The 25,162-nt window shown below is 37.7% G+C and overlaps 1 protein-coding gene across 8 annotated transcripts in view; it reads right to left on the bottom strand.

Moving 5' to 3' along the window:
- Positions 1-1,158: 1,158 nt before the first annotated feature.
- Positions 1,159-25,162, bottom strand: part of MGAT4C (MGAT4 family member C) — a 393,664-nt gene continuing 369,660 nt past the window's right edge. For 6 of the 8 annotated variants that reach the window (XM_061454645.1, XM_061454643.1, XM_061454644.1 and 3 more), the window contains 4 exons: positions 19,548-19,687; positions 10,120-10,275; positions 4,766-4,913; positions 1,159-2,921 (listed from right to left, as the gene is read on the bottom strand). In XM_061454645.1, the coding sequence (XP_061310629.1) occupies positions 1,765-2,921; positions 4,766-4,913; positions 10,120-10,248 (1,434 nt within the window). In that variant the 5' untranslated portion in view covers positions 10,249-10,275; positions 19,548-19,687 and the 3' untranslated portion in view covers positions 1,159-1,764. Of the gene's footprint in view, positions 2,922-4,765; positions 4,914-10,119; positions 10,276-19,547; positions 19,688-25,162 lie in introns of those variants that run through there. The other 2 variants (XM_061454647.1, XM_061454650.1) reach the window with 2 other exon arrangements.

The raw sequence follows: 25,162 nt of genomic DNA, 5'->3' as shown, positions 1-25,162 counted from the left end.
GTGCTTTTCTGAATTACGTAGATATATCTTCCGATATATCAGATTTTATTTAAAATTTACCTTTTCTCTGTACTGGGGGATTTTCCAAACCCTAAACCGAATTTATCATGATTTATGAACCAGGAAAAGTAATTGCATTGCTATTTTGTGTAGACTTTTTAATAATTTACCCTACCCATAGCCATGTTAAGTTTGGATGTACTGAGTATAGTAATTTGTTCAGTCTTGGTCAGTGCGGGCATTCTTGAAACTTAACCCTTGCCTTCCATATTTAAGTAAAACCTATGCATGCAATTGATAACTACAGTATTCATAAGATTTCTAATACAGCAATCATCTTTGTCACACTTGATACTCCTGGTTTTCTTACTGTGTCTTCTGAGAAAGTCTAAATAATTTCTTAGAGGACCTTTCCCCTGGATACTGCTAATCCAAATGTATGCATAATGGTATATATCATACAGCTGTACAATCTCCTCGTGTGATGGACTAAAAGACCAGATCTGATGCTGCAGTCATGAGGACTGAGGGAACTTTTCTGTTTACTGCATAAAGCCAAGCAAAATAAGCTTACAGGGAATAACCAAGGCAGTGGGAAGTTGTCTACAAAACTAACATGATCAGAATTAGAAAACTGAAGGGGGCGGGGTGGGGGTGGTGGGGGGGAAGTAAACTTAGAAACGTATTACCTTTTCATTGAATCAAGATTCTTCATTTTGTGTCCAGCCTATTGGCTAGACATCATCTGGGAAAGACTGGTGATTACATTCACCTCCAATTGGTTAATCTGGTACACTTTACATTTGTATCATACATGGACTGTAAATGTAGATATGGAAGGCATAGCAGGTCTTTGAAAGCATGCTGTAGTATTTATCTATGTGAAAATTCCTCACAGAGAGTACTGCATATTGCGAAGGAACAGAAAATGTTGAAGCTGAGATCTGTTAAGATGCCTGTCTAAGTAAACAGTGTTGCCCTTGAGGTGCTTGGGTTTGATAGTGACATCTGTAGTCAAGCAGAGCTCTTGCTTACTGTGAGGCATCATTTTTGAATAAGGAGAGTAAATTGGTCCCCTAAGAAATATAGAATCCAAGTAGTGCTTGTTTCAGTGAAAGGACACAGGAAAAAGAACAAAAGATATTTGTTAAGACAGGCTAACAGATGCAATTATGTATTTTATACATAGTTGTCATGTCAGATTTATAATTTTACATACATTCCCTTTTGAAAAGGAGTAGCAATGATTAGCCACGCTATTTTCTTACAGTGCTCAGAATGAAACTGCCAGTTTCAGGTCAGATTTCCTTGTCACAACTGCCTTTAAAAGAAACACATCACCAGCTATTGTACAAGTGCATACTACCACAACATTTTAAATTTATATGTGCATAAAGTGCAATCTTATTTCTTTTCACAACGAACTGGTCATATCTTTAAAACTTTTGGTAATTATAGGATGCTTTGTTTAGTCCTGTTTAGTCCAGATGATCTCTCTCACAGAGAAATGTTAATAAAAAAGGGTTTCAAGATCTCAAGTGAGGTTTGAGAACTTTGCTTTTCCTATAAAATTCAAAAATTTCAGCAAATGTTTGTATATTGCCTGGCCAAGCTAGTAAAAAATAAATTGCTTTGCTTGTTTTGTGATTTCCCCAGATTTTTTGTGTCTTTAGTGAAGAGCTGGAAATGTCAGTTTTTCTAGGGAATGGCACCAGTGGGGACCCAGATGACTATGCATTCTGAACCTTCTCAGGTGGCTTTACTTTATTGATTTGGTGTTTGAGAAGTCCAGACGCTAATGCTCCTAATGATCAGCCATTCTTTTTGACTTTTGGTAACAAGTATTCTCATGCAGTTAATATCAAACAGAACTTTGTGCTCTACATCTGTTATTTCAATATTCCCATTTTTGAATTCCCCTAATCTCAAGTAAGTGGTGCATTGTCTCCCATTTTTATTTCCTACAATCTTTTCTCCTACTTCCAGGGCTCCATGATGCAAAATGTCATTTTGCCGGTCCTCAGTTCCAGTGACAACTTTAATTTTACTGATTTTAATGGGCTTTTCAAATACAATCCTGTAGAAGTCTCCAGTAGAAGGAGCTTTGCCCCAGAAGTACTCATCAATGCTGCTGTAAGCCTTGCTTGCCTCATAGTTTTCAAATACATTCATGTTGGTGTGTAAGTTTGCAGGTGGATTGTCAGGGATATCAAATGATTCCTCTTCAAAATCATCATCCTTTAATTTGTTTTCAGCTCCTTTGTAAGATGAGTAGTATCCCATGTGCTGGAACAGAGATGGCTTAAAACGTATCACTTCCTTTTGAGCCAACAGCCCACGGAAGTGGATAAGCAGCCAATCACAAGGCATTTCTTGGTAGAACATCAATAAAAAATGGGCCAGGCGTGGGAGGTCATGGGAATGGTAAAGCTTTCCAATGTAACCCAGTTTGGAGAATTCCAAAGTCACCCAGTAAGACCCTTCTCGTGAGGTAATTACTTTCTTAACAGTAGTAAAAAAATTCTTTGAGCACCTAACATCATCTTCTAGCATCACATAATAGTCAGAAAGATTAGCACAAAAGTTAAGAAGAAAGGCATAATCTACATTTTGTTTGGATCGAAACTTCACACGGTCCTCTGGGTCATTGTAATTTCTTTTGAGACCATCCAGTACAGGATAATACTCCTCAGGGACATGAATCACTATTAATCTGCCTGCAATTATGTGGTGTGCAAATTTCTGTGAAATATCCTGGACCATCCCTTCACACCAGGCTGAGTCAAAATCTGCCAGTTGCACTACCACTGCAATTTCTTTGAGTTCCTCATAACTTGATTGCTCAAATATGGACTTGATGGTCTCAAGCAAGTAGTTTCCTTTCTTCCGTTTCACAGAGGATAGCCCAATTGTAAGATACCCTGTACAAAAGACAATTCAAAGAAAAACTGAGTATCTCACATTGGCAAAATTCCACCACAAAGCTATTCTCCAGAGCTGTGCTTATATTATATAAAACTAGTAAAACTTCACTATAAAAAATAGTGAAGACTGAGAAATTTGGTATGTGAATTTACTAAGCTGAATGCAACAAAGGATGTTTATTGCCTTTTCATGAAAGAAGAATCACATAACAAGCAAATAGACATAAGAAGACTGTTGCATTAAACATTCACTTGTTAACTGCAAGGAATGGCATGTAGTGGACAAAAGCCAAAGCAATGTGCACGGATATGCCTGGTAGAGGAAACCACACACACAATGATAAGGCTCTAAAATCTGCTAAAAGATACGGGATTATGAGATATGATTCACACAAGGAGCAACAAAATGCAGTACAGCAACTAAAATTCATTGCCAAACTTTTATCATTCTAAGCACTCTACAAGACTAGTTACACTTAAGCATAATTTTACATTTTTATGAACATTGCATGAATACATTTTTCTGTGTATTAAGTTTTAACTGAATCTGTCCAATTTTACCTTGCTAGTAGTTCTTCTAACGAGCTTTCAGGACTCCTTGAGCATTTTACGGGGAACTTCAGTTACAAAATGTAATTTAGATATTATTTCAAAGTAGAAAAGAGCTTACTACCTCATACCTGTGGTTGTATAAATATTTTTCTAATGCTGTTACATCTTTCTAGGGAGATACGCATCTTAATTATAAGAGAAAAATATTCATCTCTGCTGTTTGGATTCACTGCCATTGCATTTTTGCCAGCAGTCGAAATGAGTATGCTATGTTCTAATATATCTAATTTTTTCTAACTTCTGATGTAAAAAACGTTAAGACTTTATAATTGACAGGCCATACTTCAGTTGAACCTACCCCAACTTTCTTAAAATATTGTGTTTTGTAAAAGACTGCTCTGAGAAACTGATTCAGAGTTTCTCCCAAGGCTTAAGTCTGCTCAAAATGCACTTTTACAATGAAGTACAACCCCCAGAAGACGTTTACACTGCCTGCAGAGCCCAAAATTTCTCAAATCTAATCTGAAAAAAACTTTTGTGGCTTTCTATGAATATCAACAAATCATGGGTGATTTTATTTTATCTTTTATGCTTGGACTTCTGACCCTTGTTTATGTCTTAAAATGATCAGTTTGGAAACAAGGTGATACCTGTCTAAAAACTAGGTATGGCAGTATTTCACTTCAAGATGAAAGTCTTGAACCCTGCCTGGAGTCAGAATATCTAGATAATCCATCTGAAGATGGCTGCAAGAAGAATCCTCCTTTACTGTCACCATAATAGCACAATTCACCTTCCTTATCACATCTAAATGAACAAGGAGACCTATTCACAGCAGTTGGACTGGCCAAACAGGGGACCTGAAAGGTGTATCTATGTGAAGCCAGCATACCATAAACTGGATTTACTGTTTATACAGACAGATGCTGACAGTACAGTCTTGGGGTGGTTATAGATCACCACCAGCATGTGCCTTGTTCCTGCTTTCTAAATCGTCTCCTGGCCTGTGAGGAGGTCTACAAAGGTGTGCTCCCACAGACAGTCTAAGTCCTGTCTGCAGGATAACTACAAATCAGGCATCTGATCAGCAGGTAACCAAGCTGTGAGGCCAGGATGAGCTAACAGCTGCTCAGGAACTGCCTGTGCAGAGAGAGATAGCTGTCTCACAAACTCTGAGATTGTCACTGATTAACTCAGCCCCTCTTGCCTAGAAATATCACAGGGACTATGTGGTTTTCAGCCATTTTTAAATTATCTCATTTTGTAACATTCAGATTACAGTTACTTACTTTTCCTTGGCAAAGGTGTGCCAGCTAGGTAGCGATAGGAAATGTTTATAGATCCTGAGAAATTAGACAAATCTTTAAAAGTGTGAACATAGCGCTCTGGGTTGAGCTGGTGCGTGGCTGTTTCTCTGAGTAATTGCTTGTCCCCTTCCTATTAGTGAGAAAACAAAAAGAATAGGAGAGGGAGAGAGACAGAGAGAAACACATTTGTGAATACCAGCTAGAGAGGAAACATGGACAGGCAGGGTTCCAAGAACAACAATTTTCAGTGTCAGCTTTTGTGAAAGCATGTAGATGTCACTTCATTTTTTTAAAAAAACCCATTACTGAATATCATACATTTTTGGCTACAGAAATATGTACCATAACCCTTCAGATTACGGAAACAGGGGGAAAAAAAAAAAGAATATTTTGGGCAAAAGCTCTGTAAAGTTTGGAAACACTAAATTATTTAAAAAAAAATAAAATGCTGCAGTATTCAAAAGACATATAAGAAAGCATCAATAAGCAACAGATGAGAGAATTTTCATAGATGGAGAAGTGGGGGTGATTTTTTTAATATATTTTCAGTTCCTAAACAAAAAAGCACAACAACCCACAAAACAATTACAAAGAAAGATGAAACTGGATCCTGGCAGCTGGCTCATTTTATGATTTTTCTGAGTAGCTCCAGCTCAGGTTTGTGATAAGAAGAAATGTATGCAGTCATCAAGACAGCCAAAGCTTTTGCTGGCTTTCGTGAACAGTTTGATGGCATAAGAAAAAAGGCAAATTTATCACTATACTTCCTCTTACTGCCTCCTTCTCCTGTCTTTTTCTTTAAAGAAGCTTCCTTAGCCATCATAAATTCACCTAAGGGAAGGAGCAGCTTCATTAGGAGTGCTCTATCCATAAGCTTAGTTGGATCTATGAGAAAAATCTCTTCCTTAGTCCTTAAGAAAAGGCAAAATATCTAACAAGTTGTAGTGTCATGAGACAGAATTTAAAATTAGGAACGATTATATAATTTACATGGGTGGATTCTAGTCTGATGACAGGCCATTGAATGAAAAAGTTCATTTCTTCTGATATATACAGCATGCAGAAACACTAAAAACTAAAAACTGCATTGTGCAGTGATAGTATTGATGCTAACAAGAACAACCACAGAAATAGTAAACAGCACTCATATTTCATGGTATAAATACTAAAAATATATGTCAAATATATATTTATAACACAAAGAAATATTTTTGTCAGCCAATCCTAGGTTTGTTTTAACTTCTTTATTTTTATTTTGTAAGTAATAAATAATAGTAATTTATTTGTAAGTAATAAATAATACACTTCTGAGTTTAGTAAAGATCTTTGGCGGACATAAAGGTGCATCTACCTGCACTGTTACTCTCTCTTCAACTGCAATGCCTTTCCAATAATTTCTTTCTAGAGCTCCTATGATATTTTGCATTTGCCCATAAGATATGAGAAGAGGGTTTATGCTGATTGGATTCCAGATTAAAATGTAACTTAATAGGCTAGGAAGAGAATGCACTTAAACTTCAGGAGATTTTCTATGAAAATCAAAAAATGTCAAATTGAAAAAAAAAAAAAAAGGGGATGGTCCAAAAACTTCTTTTTTAAAACCCAGCCATTTTTTAATGTCAAAAAACATCATGTGTCATTGGTTACAGAATGGAACACCACAATAGTTTGTTTCATAAGGCTTTGGAATGGAAATCCATTGTGCTGAGATTTTCCTACATAAAAAGTTTCAAAATGTTTGGAAATAGAGAATGTCAGGATAAAATGTTTTGATTTTAACAAGCAAAATATGTAAACTGACCACAACAATTTCCTTTTTTTTCTTTTTTCTCTTTAAGAAATGTCTTTTGTGGCTAACAATCCTTTTTTTAAATTGCTGTTGCTTTCATTCCTTTGTTGAATGAAAAGAAAAACTGAAAAATGGATTTTGCCAAAAAAATTAAATCTGGTTCTTCTATCTCTGACTACTATGCAGAGGCCAGTGAAGCTGAAGATCTTGATTAGGTCTCTTTAGATTTCTCTATTTTTTTCTATGGTAGTTCTGCCTTTCATCTGTTAACTAACCACTAACTTACATTCCAGTGTTAGCTGAAGCCTGGGAGATTTCTGTGGGTTCCACTGGGCAAAGTGCCAGAAGTTCTCCATTCTTTATAAAGATACTGTACTCCACTAAGGATGCTGTGTCAGCTACAATAGTACTATTGTTTTCATAGTGCCTAAAATAATGATAAGCATTCATAGAAGTGTGCAAAAGGCATGCTTCACTTACAGTTCTCTTACAACTCATAATATGTATAAAAAATCACTGCATATATTGTGCTATCTGGTTATATTAATTCAGTATGTCTTCAAAATATTTGATTAGATGTGGCTCACAAGCTGCAGATGAAGCACCTTATACTGCTCTGCTGACACACATGCATCAGCATTGTACAGTCCTCAACAAAAGTACTTAAGCAATTTTCCGAGGTGGACCCGTTTCCACAGCAAATGCCCTGAAGAAAACAGTGAAAGGATTCTTCAGACATGTGAGAGTCTCTGAGCAAAAATGAAAAGTTCTCTCCCTTCTTAAGATTTGCCACAAAGAATTTCACTGTAATATTCTAATGTCCCGAAAAAGGCCACTTAACTTTGAAGAAAGAGATACTAGTCCTACATTCCCTTGCACAGCCTGCTGCCTGAGACCAGGAAGAGAAACTCTGGGTCAGTTGCCTTCCTCTGTCAGTTAACTTCAAGAGATACTCCATGTCGTGGTTTAAACCCAGTCAGGTAACTTGTTCACTCACTCCCAGTGAGTGGTGCCGAGCTGACAACAATCGAGGTCCGTGTCCGTCTCCCCCCCCCCCCCCCCCCCCGCACCGGGGCTCTCCCCTTTCCCGCTCCCGGAGGAACGGGGAGGAGGATCGAGAGAGTGCAACTCCTACGGGTTGAGACAAGAACAGTCCAGCAACAAATCACCACTGCTACTATCAGCTAAAACAATGATAAGGGAAAATAACAAGGGAAGAGAATACGATACCACCGGCCAAGAAAACGAGTCCCACCCGGAAGCCCCGTGTCCTTCCGGGTAACTCCCAGTTAACCCCCCACCCTGGGCATGACGTGCTGTGGTATGGAATACCTCCCCGGCTAGCCCGGGTCAGGCGCCCCGTCCCTGCTTCCTCACAGCTTCCCCTCCTCCCTGGCAGAGCATGAGCCTCACAGAGTCCTTGGTCAGGGTAAACATCACTTAGCAACAACCGAAAACATCGGCTTCACCAACACTGTTCTCAAGCTAGAAGTCAAAACACAGCACTGCACCAGTTAACACAAAGGAAAAACATGACTGCTACTGCTGAACCCAGGACACTCCAGCAGGAGACTTACTACAATTTCAAAGTCAGAGGGCTTTTGGGTCTCTGAGGACTTTCAGACTCCCATTCCCTGAAGAGGACTGGTTAGCCTCCTGTTCTTGAAAGCTATCCCCAAGTCTGCTCACCAACAACACTGAAACTGCTCACCTTTTACCTCAGCAGAGAAAACACACCAGACAACGTGACAGAGCTGCCAGACATGGCCAGGAAAGTTGAAAACAAAAAAAAAAACCAAACAAAAACCAGAGCACTAAAAAGTCAACAGCCTAATATATTTGAGAAAATGCTTGATGGACCATGAAGTTATCAGGGGATCTGGGAGAATTGCCATAAGACTTGGCAAGAAACTTGGCTGGAAGCTACATGAATGCAAACATGCCAGAACTGTGATGAGAGAAGCAATGAAAGAGAGTGAATTTTTAAAAAAGGGAAAAAAAACCAGCAAATTAGGAATAAGGCATGGAGCCATCTGGGGAGCTGGCAAATAGCACAGGAAAAGATTTCAAAAACAAACCAAGAGGAACACCATTAGCAGTGATAATAAAAGCACTTTCAGAAACATCTGGGGGACTTTGAAGCAATTAGTGAGTGGAGAAGAAGCATCAGGGAAAATACCACTGGAAAAAATAAATATGTGATAAGCCAGGTCAAATTTCATAACAACCAAAAAATGATGAATAAATAAAACAGTGCAAAACCCTAGTACAAATACTGTTAGAGAAAGCAATTTTTCTGTAATGGAGTAACATGCTAGAAGCATGTGTTTTCAATGGTTTAAAAAGTACTAGCATAGTCTTAATATTGTAAATATTTAATATTGTTGTAAGTAAAATATTTTAAATTAAAATCACTAGCAAGTTATCTATGGTTCTGGTAAATCTGTGTTAGGATTTTACTATTTGTGTATTGCGCTTTTTTCATACTATGATGTCTCTTTTCAAATCCAGCTGGGATCAGACTTCACCTTTCAGTATATGGGAAAGCCCATCCTGTCCCAGTTCGATGAATCAGGCAAAAGGTGGCACAGAAAGACACAGTAGTTCAAATCAAGATCAAAGAAGAGGACTATCTAATCATATCACAATGTTAGATACTCAGTTCAGTCATTTTACTATTTGTAATCTTGTTATTAAGCTACCATATTCTTTTACTGGGCTTAGTCCAACCTTCTTGCAAAAGTACTGAAAATTCAATCAATTAATCAAGTCTTCAGGGCTCACTTGATGCTCAGCACTGAGACACCCAGAGGTTACATATAAACTGCAGAGTTATGTTGCATTGTCAGTAGGTTACTTGTCGAAATCCCTAACACAAATCTTTCCATAAATCTCTTTCACACATAAGCTTTCACTAGGTATCATTTATGTCTAATTGTTAACACTGTAACACTGACCCCCCCCCCCCCCCCCGACTCAAATCTGAGATATAGAAAGTGCAAAAAGCAAAAAATAAAAGCACTAAAAAGAAGTTATTCATGCAAAGAGCTTAAAATCTATCAGGTTAGTATAAGTCCTCTTCTATAATTATATTTCTATAATATTGTTTAATACAGTTTTCAGAGGTGAAATTCACACTGTGGACTGAAAAAGTGGCTCCTAGCTCATACGAATATTTCAGATGGAGGCAATTAAAATTGAGAGAAATCCACAGCTATGGAAAATACAGGAATTATTTGGACTCAAAGTAAGATACCTGGTGAGATATCTCCATGTTTTGCTACATTCACTATCTCCCATACTTCCAATACACAATGACATATTTACTTCTATGAAAAGGACTGTTAGGGTCTTACTGACACACACTATGTGTAGCATATATTGATAAGATGGCTTCATTATAAGGACCACTTTTTAATCATACTTCGCAGTTAATGGTACACTAACAAAAATGGTACACTTGCAAAAATTATGAACTTTACTTCTTAACCAGGGATGCATCATGTTCTGCTGTTCCAGGATCATTTCTTCCACCTGAAAAACTTACCAAAACATAACCATCTTCAATGTACAAATTCATGAAGAGCAAGCAAATGACAAGGACTCCTAAGAATGACACTGCTGATCGTTTCCGCAAGCATCTCATTTTATCACAATATTTCAAGCTGTGTCGCATGTGAAGAACAGTATATAGTAGTGTCACCTATGAAAGAAAACCACAGTATTACAAGAACTTCCCCTTTGATAAGCATGATAGCAAACCAACTTACCATCAGATGTATCAAATCCTTCAAACACTCATGACCTATACCATTTAAGGTGGAATTAATTTTATTTAATCATTGTCATCTTCAATTTTAATGTACAATTGTCTATAATTTAAGTGTACTTTTTTTCTCTCTCTCTTCTTTTTTTTTGTCAGTAAAGAAAAAAAGCACTTTTTCCTACCCATTTTAGGCTGGAATTATGATGTCAGTGTGGTAGGAATGACAAGCAGCCGAGTTTCCTATGTGCAATTGTCAGATCCCAGCTTGATGGCAAGAGATGAAGTGCATTGTCTCCCTGTCTACTGGAGTCTCCTTCCAAAGGCAGCTTATGCCAAAGCTATGGCATGACTCAGTGTCATTGCTTGTAGGAGAATTCTAGATACCAGAACTACCAGGCACAAATAAGGTACCTTCCCTGCAGTGAGAAGGCAATATCAAGACTGCAGCTTCCTAGCCTTAGACCTCTGTACTATGATAGAAAAGTTCTCACTGGAAGTGTCATTTTCTACAGAAGAAGATAGATGTATGCCTTAGATCAGACACATCTGAGGTGAGTATTGGGAAGTCCTTACTCTTATTAGATGAATTGGACAAAGAAAGTATCAGAAATCCACTCTGTAGCTCAATTCAAGATCAAGAGAGAGGACTGTCTAGTCATATCACAATATTGAAACAATAAAACATACTCAAATTAGTAATTTTATTATTTAAAACAAGATAAATTCTGTTTGTGGCTAACAAATCAGAAGCATTAACCTATGTAGGACTACATGTGTTTGAAAAAGATCTGGTCACAAACTAAAGAAACACACTCCAGATCAGAGTGGAAAAACTCTGATGGATTCTTAACTAAAAAGAAGTCTATAAGCTCATTATTTGTGTTCTCATCTGTTTAAGTACAAATGTATTTTGGCTATTATTCATAACAATGTCTGATTTTCCTAGCAAATTTAATATATAGAAACCATGTACAAATGGAAAGTTTAAAGCTAGCTTATGGCCTTCTATGATGGGGCTACGGAACTGATGGACAGGGGTAGAGCAGTTGATTTCATCTACCTGGACTTGTGCAAAGCATTCGACACTGTCTCACACAACATCCTTGTCTCTAAATTGGAGAGACATCAATTTGATAGGTGGACCACTTGATGGATAAAGAACTGGCTGGATGGCCGCATGCGAAGAGTTGTGGTCAATGGCTTAATGTCCAGCTGGAGACCAGTAACGAGTGGTGTCCCTCAAGGATCGGTGTTGGGACCAGTCTTGTTCAACACCTTTGTCAGTGACATGGACAGTGGGATTGAGTGCGCCCTCAGCAAGTTTGCTGATGACACCAAGCTGTGTGGTTCGGTTGATATGCTGGAGGGAAAGAATGCCATCCAGAGAGACCTTGACACGCTTGTGAAGTGGACTGATGCCAACCTCATGAAGTTTAACCATGCCAAGTGCTGGGTCGGAGCAATCTCAGGCACAGCTACAGGTTGGGCAGAGAAGAGATTCAGAGCAGCCCTGCAGAGGACTTGGGGGTGCTGGTCGATGAGAAAATGAACATGAGCCAGCTTCAGTGTGCGCTTGCAGCCCAGAAGCCAACCGTATCCTGGGCTGCATCAAAGGGAGCGTGACCAGCAGGTCGAAGGAGGTGGCTCTGCCCCTCTGCTCTTGTGAGACCTCACCTGGAGTATTGTGCGCAGTTCTGGTGTCCTCAACATAAAAAGGGCATGGAACTGTTGGAACAAGTCCAGAGGAGAGCCACGAGGATGATCAGGGGACTGGAGCACCTCCCATATGAAGATAGATAGGCTGAGAAAGTTGGGGCTGTTAGCCCTGGAGAAGAGAAGGCTGCTTGGAGACCTCATAGCAGCCTTCCAGTATTTGAAGTGGGGCTATAGGGATGCTGAGGAGGGACTCTTCATTAGGGACTGTTAAACGGGGGAAGTTTAGATTGGATATAAGGAAGAAGTTCTTTAAGGTAAGGGTGGTGAGGCACTGGAATGGGTTGCCCAGGGAAGTTGTGAATGCTCCATCCCTGGCAGTGTTCAAGGCCAGGTTGGGCAGAACCTTGGGTGACATGGTTTAGTGTGAGGTGTCCCTGCCCATGGCAGGGGATTTGGAACTGAATGATCTTAAGGCCCTTTCCAACCCTAACTATTCTATGATTCTGTGTGAAGTAGTAAATAACGCTGTATGTGCAGTTCTTAACCCTGCATTTAAGTACCTCCGTATTTAAAGTGCTGAACATCTAAACTGACACAAAATAGGCCAAACTAGGAGTTACAGAAAAGATTTTTCATGTCATATAGAAAATTTTCTGGCCTAATAACAAAAAACATTCCAAGTGCAAAATTCAATCAATATTTGCTTTGCCAGAGTGATTAAATATATTTAATAATATAAAATATGAGCCCATTAGATTCCAGAGAACAGGGAGGTAAATGCATCAAGTATTGGTTACACAAATGTTTAACTGCAAAGTTTTGTCCATATAGATTCAAGAGGAACTGCAGTAAATGGACATCAGTTGCACACTGAATGATTTAAAATTACAATGATGAAAATAAGAACAACTAACCTGTTGCACAAAGGAAAAAAACCCTACTTAATAACAATATAGATTTCTGTCCCTGTTTATTTGAGGGTGGGCTGAATTGCAGCAGGCTGATTATCCTGAAGCTGAAAAAGTCTAATGTAGCTATTTTTTATGTTACAGCAATTCTCTCCTTTTCCTTTCTAATGAAAATAAATATCAGTAAGGAGCTGTCAGGGCCATGAATCTCCACTCTTGCCCCTCCACCTGTGACAGCACAGTGGTTGCTGGGTGTCTGTGGATTCCAGCAAGCTGTTATGGAAATGAAAGACTGCCCCTGTTTTAGAAAAGACACTGTTACCCATGCCGTTTGGATTTCATTTGGTTTCTTTCCTCCTTCCTTCCCCCTTCTTCCCCCCATTATAGCTACTGATTTTCAAAGCAATACACTTTTAAAAATTTACCAGGGGATCACTGGATTAAATACTGACACTTCTCAGATAATGGTGTGAACTGACCTGACTACTGAAAATTCAAGTAGTCTGGGTTGGAGTGCTTGTAAGCACTGGCAGCTTTAAGTGCAGCAGTGCAATACAGTTGCGCATATTAATTTTTTTATTTTGAAAATCTGGGAATAAATAAATATTAGGTTTGTTTTGTTTTTTTTTTTTTGGTTGGCGGTTTCTTTTTGTGTGTGTGTGTTTTTCTTTTTTTTTTTTGTTTGTTTTTAGTTTCAGTTTTTTTTTGTTGTTTTTTTTTTTTGTTTTTTTCAGGTGCCGGATATGGGTAAGTGCCAAAATTGCTGCTTGGACTGCAGTATTACACTGTTCCCTGATCTTTTCTCTGAGCAGCCTGACTGAAGTCCCAAAGGATGAGGAAGGAGACTTACAGCTATGTTTGTTGGTCTGCATTAGTTTTTCCTGTATTAGTTTTCCCTGTATTATTTTTTCCCCATTGCAGTTTTAATTAGATCATTACTATGTTGTATTAGGAATAAAAATTAAGGTAATGACAGGTGAGACTGGACGAACATAGGACTCTCATTACAAAAGCTGGTACGAGAAAGGGAAGAGCCCAGTGTGTCCACCCTCCAGAGGAAAACACTTGCAGTTTCTGTGTTGGTTTCACACAAGTCGTTGTAACATTCCTGTTTTACAAATAGATTCTGTGAAATCATTGTAAGCAGAACACCATTCCGGTGAGGTTTCTTTGTTCGTAAGACCTATTGGTAGGTTGATACTGGACGAACTGAAGGGAAGGACTCCCCAGCTAGGGCGCGTCACAGAGGAGGCATGGAGCCACCACTAACACCAGATGGCAGTGCCGACGCGTACTTGGCAGCCTTCAACCTGCTCTTAAACCTACTCCTCCCAACCAGCTTGTCTGAAGTTGCTATTTGACATACGTATACTGTACGCCTTTAGCTAAAAATGTGCACAAACATACATATATACAGAGAGAATTCTTTACATCTTCCTAGAACTGCTTCTTGTTGCCAGCTTTGTTTCCAGTCAGTAGCATTGCATTGTGGAACACTAGAGAAGTGGTTTTCAAGGAAAAAAAAGTTAAATTTTACTTTTTTTTGTGGGTGATGTCAGTCATCTTTCGAAAAGTAGCATCAGAAGTTCCCATAGGGAGTTCCCAAAGGGTCTTTAAGACCACTTGAACATAACATTCACCAGTACTCAAAATTAAGACTTTAATATAAAAAAAAAAAGGCTTTGATTCGTAGTTAAATTCTGAATTCAGAGCTTTTCTTGAAGATTTTATGCCTTTATTATTCATGCACAATTAAGTAGCTATCAGGATGCTATATAAATGCAACTTGTTTCATAAAGCTGCCCTTAAGCAGTTAAATGGAATAATTAATAAATTTATATGAATTCTAAGTTTTTTCCTTCCTATGAGACATACTGTTTTCCTCAATGCCTTCAGAGAGAGCTCTTAAGACTTTATATCTCTATGCACATGTATGTGTTGCCTTCACACAGAATATGTGCAGTTTTAGATAATATGAAACTATAATTCTCTTGAATTTCTAAAATGATACAGCAATAAAAAGACAGTGAGCTAATACAATGAAATGACACACCTTTTTCACTTTGAAGCTGTTCTTTATAGGATGTGCAAAGATGTGAAAGCTGTGTAAAGGCCAAAACTGATTGCCACATGGTAGTGTGATGTTTTCTCTTGCAAAATTTGCAACCCTCATGAGGAATTTAAATTTTTGACCAAATATTGAATGACCTTCTAATAACAGTCTAGTCTTAATAAGCCAAGTCCTTGAAACCAAAAACTGAATTTAAAATATTTAAATTTAAAATTGTTAAATTTTTTTGACATATTTCAATTTTGATGTCAATATAGCTGTTCCCAAGAAGACAAATTGAGAAAAAACAAGATTTTTTTTTTTAATCTTTTCAGAGAAAATAATAACTTCTCCAGACTGTATACATGCACTTTCTGTGGTGTACCATTTCATATTAAATCCACTGTAATTCTTCATCACTTTCTGACAATACTAGGGATTTGTGCCTTGTCCTGCTTTCAAAGATTGTTGTCTAGTTTCCTAACCTGTTTCCTCCTCAATCAGATGTGCAAAAAGGCTCTGTGGTATTCCTTTACCCTTAAGTATGCCAACCTGAGTTAATGTCTTAGTATTGCCTAACCAGTACATTGAATCTGCTTGTATTTACAGATGTGCAGAGATGGAACAACACAGTCATCTTTGCATTATACTCTGGTCTGGCTGAGTGCCTGTACCCCAGTAACTCAAGAAAAGTTGCTTTCTTGCAGAAGAACCGATGACTGTCACAAGTAACAACTGAGTTACCTTTATATTATAATATCTTCAAATCAGTCATGCAGCTTTGCCTGTTACTGCAGAGTCTGTATTCCAGGAGAGACAGTAGAATAGATCCACTACCACATTCATTATATCAACAAAATCCATAAACAACACACACAAAAACATGACTGGATTATTAAACCCCTTGTGTGCAATCCCCAGTTTAATTAAGACACTCAGAAGTAGGTACTTCATTCCTCAGCCTTGTGACATACCATTCCACCATTGTTTAACTGAATTGCTTTACTTGACTTAGTATTTGTTCAAATTGTTTTTCAGCTTTTCTTTTTGGAAGACTGCTCATGATACCTCAAGGATTGCATTCAGTAAACTTTACAAAGTGGCAAAGAAAACACTTTCAGGAAAAAAAAAAAAGACAAGAAAAATGGAAATTTTTTACATTACTATTATTAAATTTTGCATGTGTTATGCTCTTATGCAAAATTAAAGAAGTCTAGATTGTGATATACATTTGAGTTATGGTTGGTAGTAAACTAGAGAATTATAATGGATAGGCTATTCCTTGGGGCTCAGGTAGACTCCCAGCAAGATTCACTCTCTGTCTTACTGAAAGCCTGGAAGTGCCTATAAAATGTTTAAGGCTGACAGGCAGGATGTTTGCTGCCTCTAGCATCAGGGAAGTAAAATCTAGTCTTAAGGAAAGGAAGGTTTAACTCAGAATGTGGCTAACAAATTCAGAGGGTAGAGCTCAGGTTTTAAACTAGCAGTAAGTGCATTTTTTGGATAGCGTACCACTGTGTATATCCACATGATCAAAATAAATGGTTTAAAGATTACCATGTCTTGTGACAATACAAAAAGTTAAAAAGAAGCGTATAAGCAGACATATTACTCAAAATTAACACTGATAAAGGGATGGGTAAACACATGGATTTTAAAAAAGGATTTGAAAAGCATATTGATCCTTGATCCACAGACCTCAACAGCCTGGGAAAAAGACTGAGTGTTTGGGAACAAACAGATGCTTCAGCTGAAGCAAGTTACCAAACAATATAGGGCAGTAAAGAGCTTAGTTTCAATGTGGGTGTTGGAGGATGAAGTGCCTTTCCCATCTGACAGTTTCAGAGTCATAAAATGAAGCCACAAAACTTACTTTGGCCATAGGGCTCTGAGCAACATGTAACGTATTTCTTCTGACGTGGACAAGTTGAGTCTAATCAAGAGGAAGATAAGACTAAGAAGTGTGAAAACATATTGACTTAGACCATAAAGCACTGTTTAATCCATCACTGGATGGATGGCTGCATATAACACTGGATATATTTTATCAAGTAAGTTATAGGGTAAAAGATGGGTTTTAGAAAAATGATATAGACAATGAGTTAATGGCATGTGGAAAAAGCCTGTAAGGCAAAAAAAAATGTGACAAAGAAATCTGAAATAGCCCTGAAGTTCTGCTCCACAGAGACAAGTCAGAGGAGAAAATGAAGCAGAATGAGCACGAAGAAAGAAACAGCTCTCTGTAACATCCAGAGAGAGGTTAGAAGCTTTTAGAGATATGGGAGTGGGGGTTTAGGCTGCATTAGAAATAAAGGCAGAAATCTTTGAGCACTGAAAATAGCACTGGACACTGTTCATATGAAAGAATTTCCAGAAACATGAGATAAAGATTGAATAAATAAATGTTAAATATGTTTTACCTATTGACTCATCAATGAGTGAAAGAAAGATATGGATACAAGCACTGATAGATTCAACAGCAAGCTTAAACTTTTATGGACAATTGTCATACAGTACATCCCTATAATATGTGAGTACAGAGCTATCACATACTATGGGCTATCAGGCAAGCCAAATTCCTTGAGTCTATTAGATAGTGAACTGAATAAACTGGAGGGACATACTAGTCTGAAGGTACCCCTGCAGATCTCAGTCCCTTCACTGAAATCAAAGACTATATCAGCTAATCTGAGCAACACTTAACACTTTGGTAAATTAACTTTTGCCTCCAGTATCTTACCTGAGGTTTATAGCTAAGAGCTTGTACTTTGCCATAATCAAGCACCTTGAGTATTACCACTGTTGTAATGGAATTGCACAGAGATATAGAAAATTTATTTTTGTGAAGAAAGTCAGTGTGCTTGACCAAAGCCAGTTAAGCCTCATGAGAAAAGTTTCTTCTGACCCTGGCTAAATCTGGTCATGGTTTTCTCTACAGCACAGCCTGTAGACTCATCTAATGAAAAGGTAAGTAGCTTTTTTACAGAGCTGCAGAATCACAGAATGGTTGAGGTTGGAAGGGCCCTCCAGAAGTCACCTAGATAGGCTGAGAAAGTTGGGGCTGTTCAGCCTGGAGAAGAGAAGGCTGCGTGGAGACCTCATAGCAGCCTTCCAGTATCTGAAGGGGGCCTATAGGGATGCTGGGGAGGGACTCTTCATTAGGGACTGTAGTGATAGGACAAGGGGTAATGGGTTAAAACTTAAGCAGGGGAAGTTTAGATTGGATATAAGGAGGAAATTCTTTCCTGTTAGGGTGGTGAGGCACTGGAATGGGTCGCCCAGGGAAGTTGTGAATGCTCCATCCCTGGCAGTGTTCAAGGCCAGGTTGGACGAGTCTTTGGGTGATATGGTTTAGTGTGAGGTGTCCCTGCCCATGACAGGGGGGTTGAAACTTAATGATCTTAAGGTCCTTTCCAACCCTAAGTATTCTATGATTCTATTCTATGATCTAGTCCAACCTACCTGTTTAAGTGGGGTAACCTGGAACCGAGTGCGCAGGACCGTGTCCAGGTGGCTTTTGAATATCTGAAGATGAAGACTCTGCAACTGCTCTGGGCAGCCTGTGACAGTGTTGTGTGACCCTTATAGTATAAAAATATTCCCTTATGTTCAAAGGGAACTATCCATGTTTCAGTTTGTGGCCACTGCCTCTGATTCTGTCACTGGGCACGATTGAAAAGACCCGTCTGTTTTCTTTAAACCTTATCTTCAGGTATTAATACATACTGATAATATTTCCCTTAAACCTTCTCTTCTCCAGTACTATCTCTCTCAGCCTTTCCTCATACAAGAGATGCGCCAGTCCCTTAATCAGTCCTGTGGCCTTTTATTGGACCCTCTTCAATACATCCATGTCTATCTTGTAGTTGGGAGCCCAGAACTGAATACAGCACTCTAGGTGTCGCTTCACCATATCTGAGTAAAGGAGAAGGATCACCACCCTTGACCTGATGGTAATGTTTTGTCTAATGCACCCCAGGACACCCTTCACCATTGTGTAAGCCAGCACAGATAGGACAAAGGAACCACCACAAAACCATGGATGAAATGCAAAGAGTAAATTTGTTTTCACTACCTCACCAACTAGGGAATCCCCAAAGCATCACCTAGGCAGAGGCATGAAAGAAGGGGATGCAGGCAGCACGGAGCTAGATGATCACCAACCCTGCTGTTTTCACCTGTGTATTCAGAGCTTCACACAGGTGTAGTTTACCATTGTGCTTCAATCTTTCCACAACAGGTCAGAAGTCTCAAACTTGGTCAATAGGGTGCATAGAGTCTATCATAGGCCTATGTTATCTAAACACAGATGTTCTGCTTGTCAAACTCACAAGACCAGACAACAATTAGTATAATAAATGAGTTTTTCAACAACTCAGCTGCAAGTAACTTGAGTGCATTTATGCTACTGCTTGCCAATCTTCTGCTATTTTCCCTTAGCCGCCTTTGCTGCAAGGGCACATTGCTAGCTCTTCTTCAGCTTCATGTTCACTATGACTGCCAGGTCCTTTTCTGTTAAGCTGCTTTCTAGTTGGGTGATTCCCAGTGTATATTGAGTGCCTGAAGTTGTTATTGGTGCAGGATGTTGAACTTACCTTTCTTAATGTTCATGAAGTTCCTGCCAGACCATTTTTCCAGCCTGTCAAGGTCCCTTTGGATTGCAGCACAACCCTGTGGTATACCATCCACTCCTCTCGGTTTTGTGTCATCTGCAATCATTTAGTCATTTGTAATCCTAGTGTGGAGAAAAATACAAAAGATTCTACATGGACCTGTATGAGTATATGACTAATTTGTAAAAATCCTTTGATGTAATCTTAACCCAAAAGGTGATGCTAGCCACTGAGTTGTGACAATTGTTCTCTTCCCTCTTCTTGATTCACAGCATTCACAGTTTGTTATATGGTGGCATTACCAGAGGTGCACAACTCTAAGAGTTTTTATATGATGAGGAACAAACAATATTTTTTGTGTTAAAAAATATCTTCTGGGGAGATATGCTTTGCATAGTGTGTAATGAACTTATGCCAGGTATTGAAAGATGCTTTAACATGGCATCCTTACCTATTGTTTCAGAGAGCTTACCTAATAACATGCATTTGGGGTATACTGCCAAGATCAAAAAGTAAATGAATTTTTATTGAATGACTTCCAAATAATCCAATCTCTTTTTTTTTTTTTTTTTTTACAAATGACATTGCTGGGCTCTTTACACTACATTTAACTACTTCAGGAAAGGGAAAAGTCTACTTGGAAAGTTGGCTAACCATTACAAAGCAACTCTCAAACTCACAAGATTCTTCCATATAGTTATTTGCACAAAGCCATGTGTCTGTGAAGTTCACGGTACCCCTGGGAAATAATGTAAAATAGATTAGGAGATTAAATGTGAGAAAATCAGTTTTCACTGACCATATTACTAATCATTGTCTAAGATAAGTGTTTCATTAAGACTTTCCACTGAGCTCCCAGGCAGCAGCTTCCTGTTCAATAAAATATCTCATTCTAAAGAGAAATCTTAAGAAACTGTGTATGGGTGTGGGGGTACCAAAAATTTGCTATTTTTTTTTTTTAAGAAACAAACTTCAGTAAGTTTTGATGAATAACCACCTATAAATGAAAAAATCTTTATAAAAAGCGTTTGTTGCTTTTTTAAAAAACGTTTTGTGTGATGAACTTTATATTGCCACCCATAAAATATACTGCTATGATGATTTTTTTTCAGTAGAAGCAATACAGTGGGAACAAGATATGCCCAAAATTTCTCATCTTCAGCTCTGATTCTGCAGCCAGATTTGCCAACAGAAACCCAACTTATATCTCTGAAGCTTTTAATAGATTCACAAACTGGTAGCCTTACATTTATTTTAAGTCTTACATTTATTTTGTTTTTGCAAGAAAGAATTAAAATTATTTTGCTGTTCAGTGAACTTTGCCATTTATAGGCTAGTCTAGCCTTGATCTATTACGTGAATTGACAATGATTATATAACTACTGGAGATGGTTTTAGAGGTAAAAATCCACAACATATTATCTTGAACTGTAATGCAATTAGGTCATGCAACCTAACTAGGATCTGCAGTGGGAGGGGTTAATAGGTGCTGTTGTAAATATCATCACTGCTACTGCCTTCTGAGTTATGGTAGATTAGAGACCTTGTGAATAATGCTTCACAGAAAGGAAGCAGACCAGATAAATTAGGAGCTTTCAGTTGCCATGATGATGATTTCAACTTTAATAATAAGATTTCCTGTAGAAGTCAGAAAATTGGCTGTAGGCAGAATTGAAAAAAGGCCTCAGGTGAATAGCTATATGTCAACCTAAAAGGAATTTCAGGTCCAAGCAGGTGAGTAGTATAGGATCTCTTCTCTAAAGCTGCTTTCATTGAACAGGGGGTCATGCTACCCTATATCTCCATGATCTATCAATGAAAACTTCTTCCATTGAGATGGCGTATCTCTTCAAAGACTTCACACTTCTGCGTGTAATTCCCTATGGAAATCTCTGCTATCCAGTGAGCAGCTGGAGCCTCATTTCATTAAAGTGATGCACCACTATTCAACGGGATAGTAGGCAAGGAGAAAAGTTTACTACCTCTTTCTTGTAACAGATTAGTTTCCAGGTTTTTTAGGAGATCCTTATCTCATTTTGCCTCTAGCTTCAATTTATCTGTTTACTAACGTTATGCTTTGTGTTATCTGTTAGGTTGTCAGGTCTAATTTTGTAACCTAATCAAAGTATTTCCCCCACCTTTTTTAAAAAAAAAAATAACCCTAAAGAAAAAACATTAACAAAATGGATGGATGATGTGGCCAACCTGTCAGGTGTGGTAAACAGACAGGTTTGTATGACAAACATGGTGATCAATAAAGGCTCAAATGACCTTTTCCGCTACTCTGTATGTCACCTACTATAAATAAACTCAAGCCATGGAAATAAAATAGTATTTGCTATCATGGTTTCTAATGGCAAAAAATGTTGGTTTTTTTTTTAAATTTTCTATTTTTCCAAAGGAATAGTTAAATAAATAATAGTAGCAGGGGGTAAATAAATCCTGAAAAAAGTCTTTGGTAATTTCCCTTTGGGTGTTTTAAGTTTAACTTCCAACCCACTTTTCCTCTGAAGAAACTGTAAAATATTGCTTCAGATTAGTGACAGAAGACATTAGTTTTTCATGTCTGAAGTCCTATCATTATTATAAAGATATGGTTAATAAATAGTTATTTCTGTGGAACATGATACACAGACAGGAAGAAACTTTCTTCAATATGGTCAAGGATAAGTTTGATAAGTCTGAATGTGCACATTCATCACCTGTTTTTCCTATTTTTACAATACCAGTAACTGCAGTATAATTTGAGGAGGAAGGGAATTTTAGAATTTGGGGAAAAAGAAGCAAAGTAAAAGAGCTCCTTGCTAAAAAATTTACATTTCTTTGCAAGTTCAAACTAGAGTGATTGTTAATCTAACTTCTAGTTGGTCCTACATTCTAGGAGTTAAGTGAAGCATTTTTGCTAAGAAGAGAAACAACAAAAATATCCACAATATCTTTAATAAAATAAAAATGCAAACAATAGATATAAAATCTCAATGGTGGGTTGTTTTTTTTTTTTTTTTTGTGGATTTTATTCTACATATAAGTTCTTAGCTTTGCCCTGTTGTTGGTATGCTGGCTTCCAAAAATCCAGAAATTAGTTTTGTGGTGAGTTTTATGTGATAGCATGTGTACCACTTTGCTCAGGCTGATTTCTTTAAAGCAGCTACCTTTCAACTTTATTCTGAATCACCTTTTGTAGAAGTTTCTTGTCACCAGCAATATCATAGAGAGCTCAGGAAAACTAACAATCTAACTCAGAAATTATATTAAATACTACAGAAAATGCCCCTAAGAACTCCAGTACCCTATGGTTTTCTAAGAAATTATGGTATAAATAGATTTAGTGACTCTTAATGACAAGAGAGATGGAATCTTTTCAAAAAAGGCTCCCAGGAATGATGGCACCAGAGAAGCATATAACTTTATTGACTGATACTTAAAGTCCTAGTTCCTGAGGTGACACTTTCAGTCCACTTCTCCATTACTGAGTTTTGGGATTTATGTCAATTGGATATATGCCCTGTTGTTTAAGAAATCATTGTAGATTTTCTTAGAATGGCATTCACTTGACCAAACACAGACACCTGTGATGTGAATACCTGTGCTAGTCCCACTTAGTCTCCTTTATGCATCTAACAAGTCAGTTGTCTGACTTTGGGTACCAGTCTCTGTTGCTTCCCCTTGGCTTTATCTGGAATAAATTCATCACAGTACAGCACACAGAGCACCGACTATTACCTGCATGCCCCACAGAAGGATCTTAATAGCTTTACTCTAGGATATTTGAAATTGGAAAGAGAGAATTATTAAATGGCTCAACAGCCACGGTGGGCTCATGCCCTCAAGTTGTGTTAATGGGGGAAGTAATCTATGATCTGTATCTTTGACTTACCCACAGTATCTGGCAAGACCAGAAACTCAGTTCATTCAATGCATTCAAATGAAGCATCTGATTTTAGGTGTAATAAATTCTCTGTATGGCGGGACAGTAAGACAGAGAGCTGTTTCATTTCTATGCAGTAACTGAACCAAGATTCTGATCTTGTCAGATACTGTGGGTAAATCGAAGATATGTACAGAATCTTCAGCCTAAAGTTAGAACACCTCCTGTAGATAGCATTCATCTTAATTCTCTTAACTCCTCAAATTAATGTGGTACTTCTTGTGTAGCCTTTTGTTATTCACGGAAATGTTTCCAGCAGCAGATGATGAGTTGCAATTTTACCTGAAAAGTATTTTCCAGAGCAGGACTTTTTCCATTGTTTCTGTTCTATTTTTTTTTTTTAAGCTGTGAATTCTGGGACTTGTCTGAAGACCACTGAGTTGTCAGTTGAGTTCTTTATCTCATTTAGTACCACAGTATCATAACAGTTAGTGTCCATTTAGAGTGTAGAATATAATACAGATTTTTTTTCTACATCAGAAAGGCATTTTATAGAAACTACTGTACAATAGTTGTAAGTGGCAAGGAATAATAATACTAAGGTTGTAGAGAATTTCAAAAGATTTTTTTTTTTTTTTAGAATAATTTAAGTATTGAGCTAAAAATAGTGAGCTGTATTTACATTAAAGTTACAGATTCAGGAACACTTCTTTATGATCCTAAGAGTACAAACCTAGCAAAATACTGAAAATCAACTTTCTTTTTCTTATGTTATTCAACGGCCAATAATACATGTAAAAATTAGTACAAATTTAAAAACATTTTTCTAAATGTTATCCTAATGTAATTCTGGATGCTGAATTTATCGTTCTCATCAGTAAAACACAAAAGCTTGTATTGTTTAGCTGCTAGGATTTCAAGTTGCTATCAAATTCTCCTGATGAGTATCTTTAGCTCCTAAATCAGCAAAGGTCTTGTGAACTTTTCAATGATCTCAGCACTCTCTCTGCAATAGAGACATAAGCTGTGTTCTGATGAAACTTAAATCTTTTGGAAACTAATTATAAAATGAATTTGCAACAGAAGTTCTGTATCATCCTTTGTATAACTGCCTCTAGGAAAAGGAAAGATTTAGGCAATGTAGCCAGTTCATGTCTCTTTTCATTGTAGATGTGTAGTGGTGTTCAGGTGGATAAAAATGTGGTATTAAGAGGGTTTTAACCTTCTATTACTACTGATAACTTGTTTATCAGCAGTTACAGTTCATCTCACACCCTAAATTTAGACTGAGACTGAATCCTAGCCCTTTGTCACTTTATGTCAGTTTAAACTTGTCACTTTCTTTTCCAGGACATATTATCTACTTTTTTTGTATAGAATAGCATCTTTTTAGGTTTACGCCACTTCACTTTGGCCTAAACTAGCTGATTCAGGCTGCTTACACAGTCAATGTGTACTGACTAATGGCTCCAAATGCGACTAATTTAAATTGCTTTGATAGCAAGGCAATGGGGAATGAATGCTTCTTCATGTCTTCCTTTTTATTTACTGACTATAGAAATAATAACTTATGTAACTAGTTAAACCTAGATCTCTAATTCTTAGATAGTTAAAGATAGCTAGAATAAACACCAGTTTGCTGCCACTGCTACCGCCCAATAGTCTATCAGTAGACAGCATAGTCAATTATATTTCCTAAAATAGTCTTAAATTTTTTCTATTATGAAAA

The sequence above is a fragment of the Pezoporus flaviventris genome, unplaced genomic scaffold (assembly GCF_033815535.1).
Source record: "Pezoporus flaviventris isolate CSIRO_AGI_PZ_B2104156 unplaced genomic scaffold, CSIRO_AGI_Pfla_v1 ptg000016l, whole genome shotgun sequence".
In the NCBI taxonomy this organism is placed as follows: Eukaryota; Metazoa; Chordata; class Aves; order Psittaciformes; family Psittacidae; genus Pezoporus; species Pezoporus flaviventris.
Note: the sequence above shows the minus strand (reverse complement) of the source record. Positions and strands in the feature narration are given on the sequence as shown.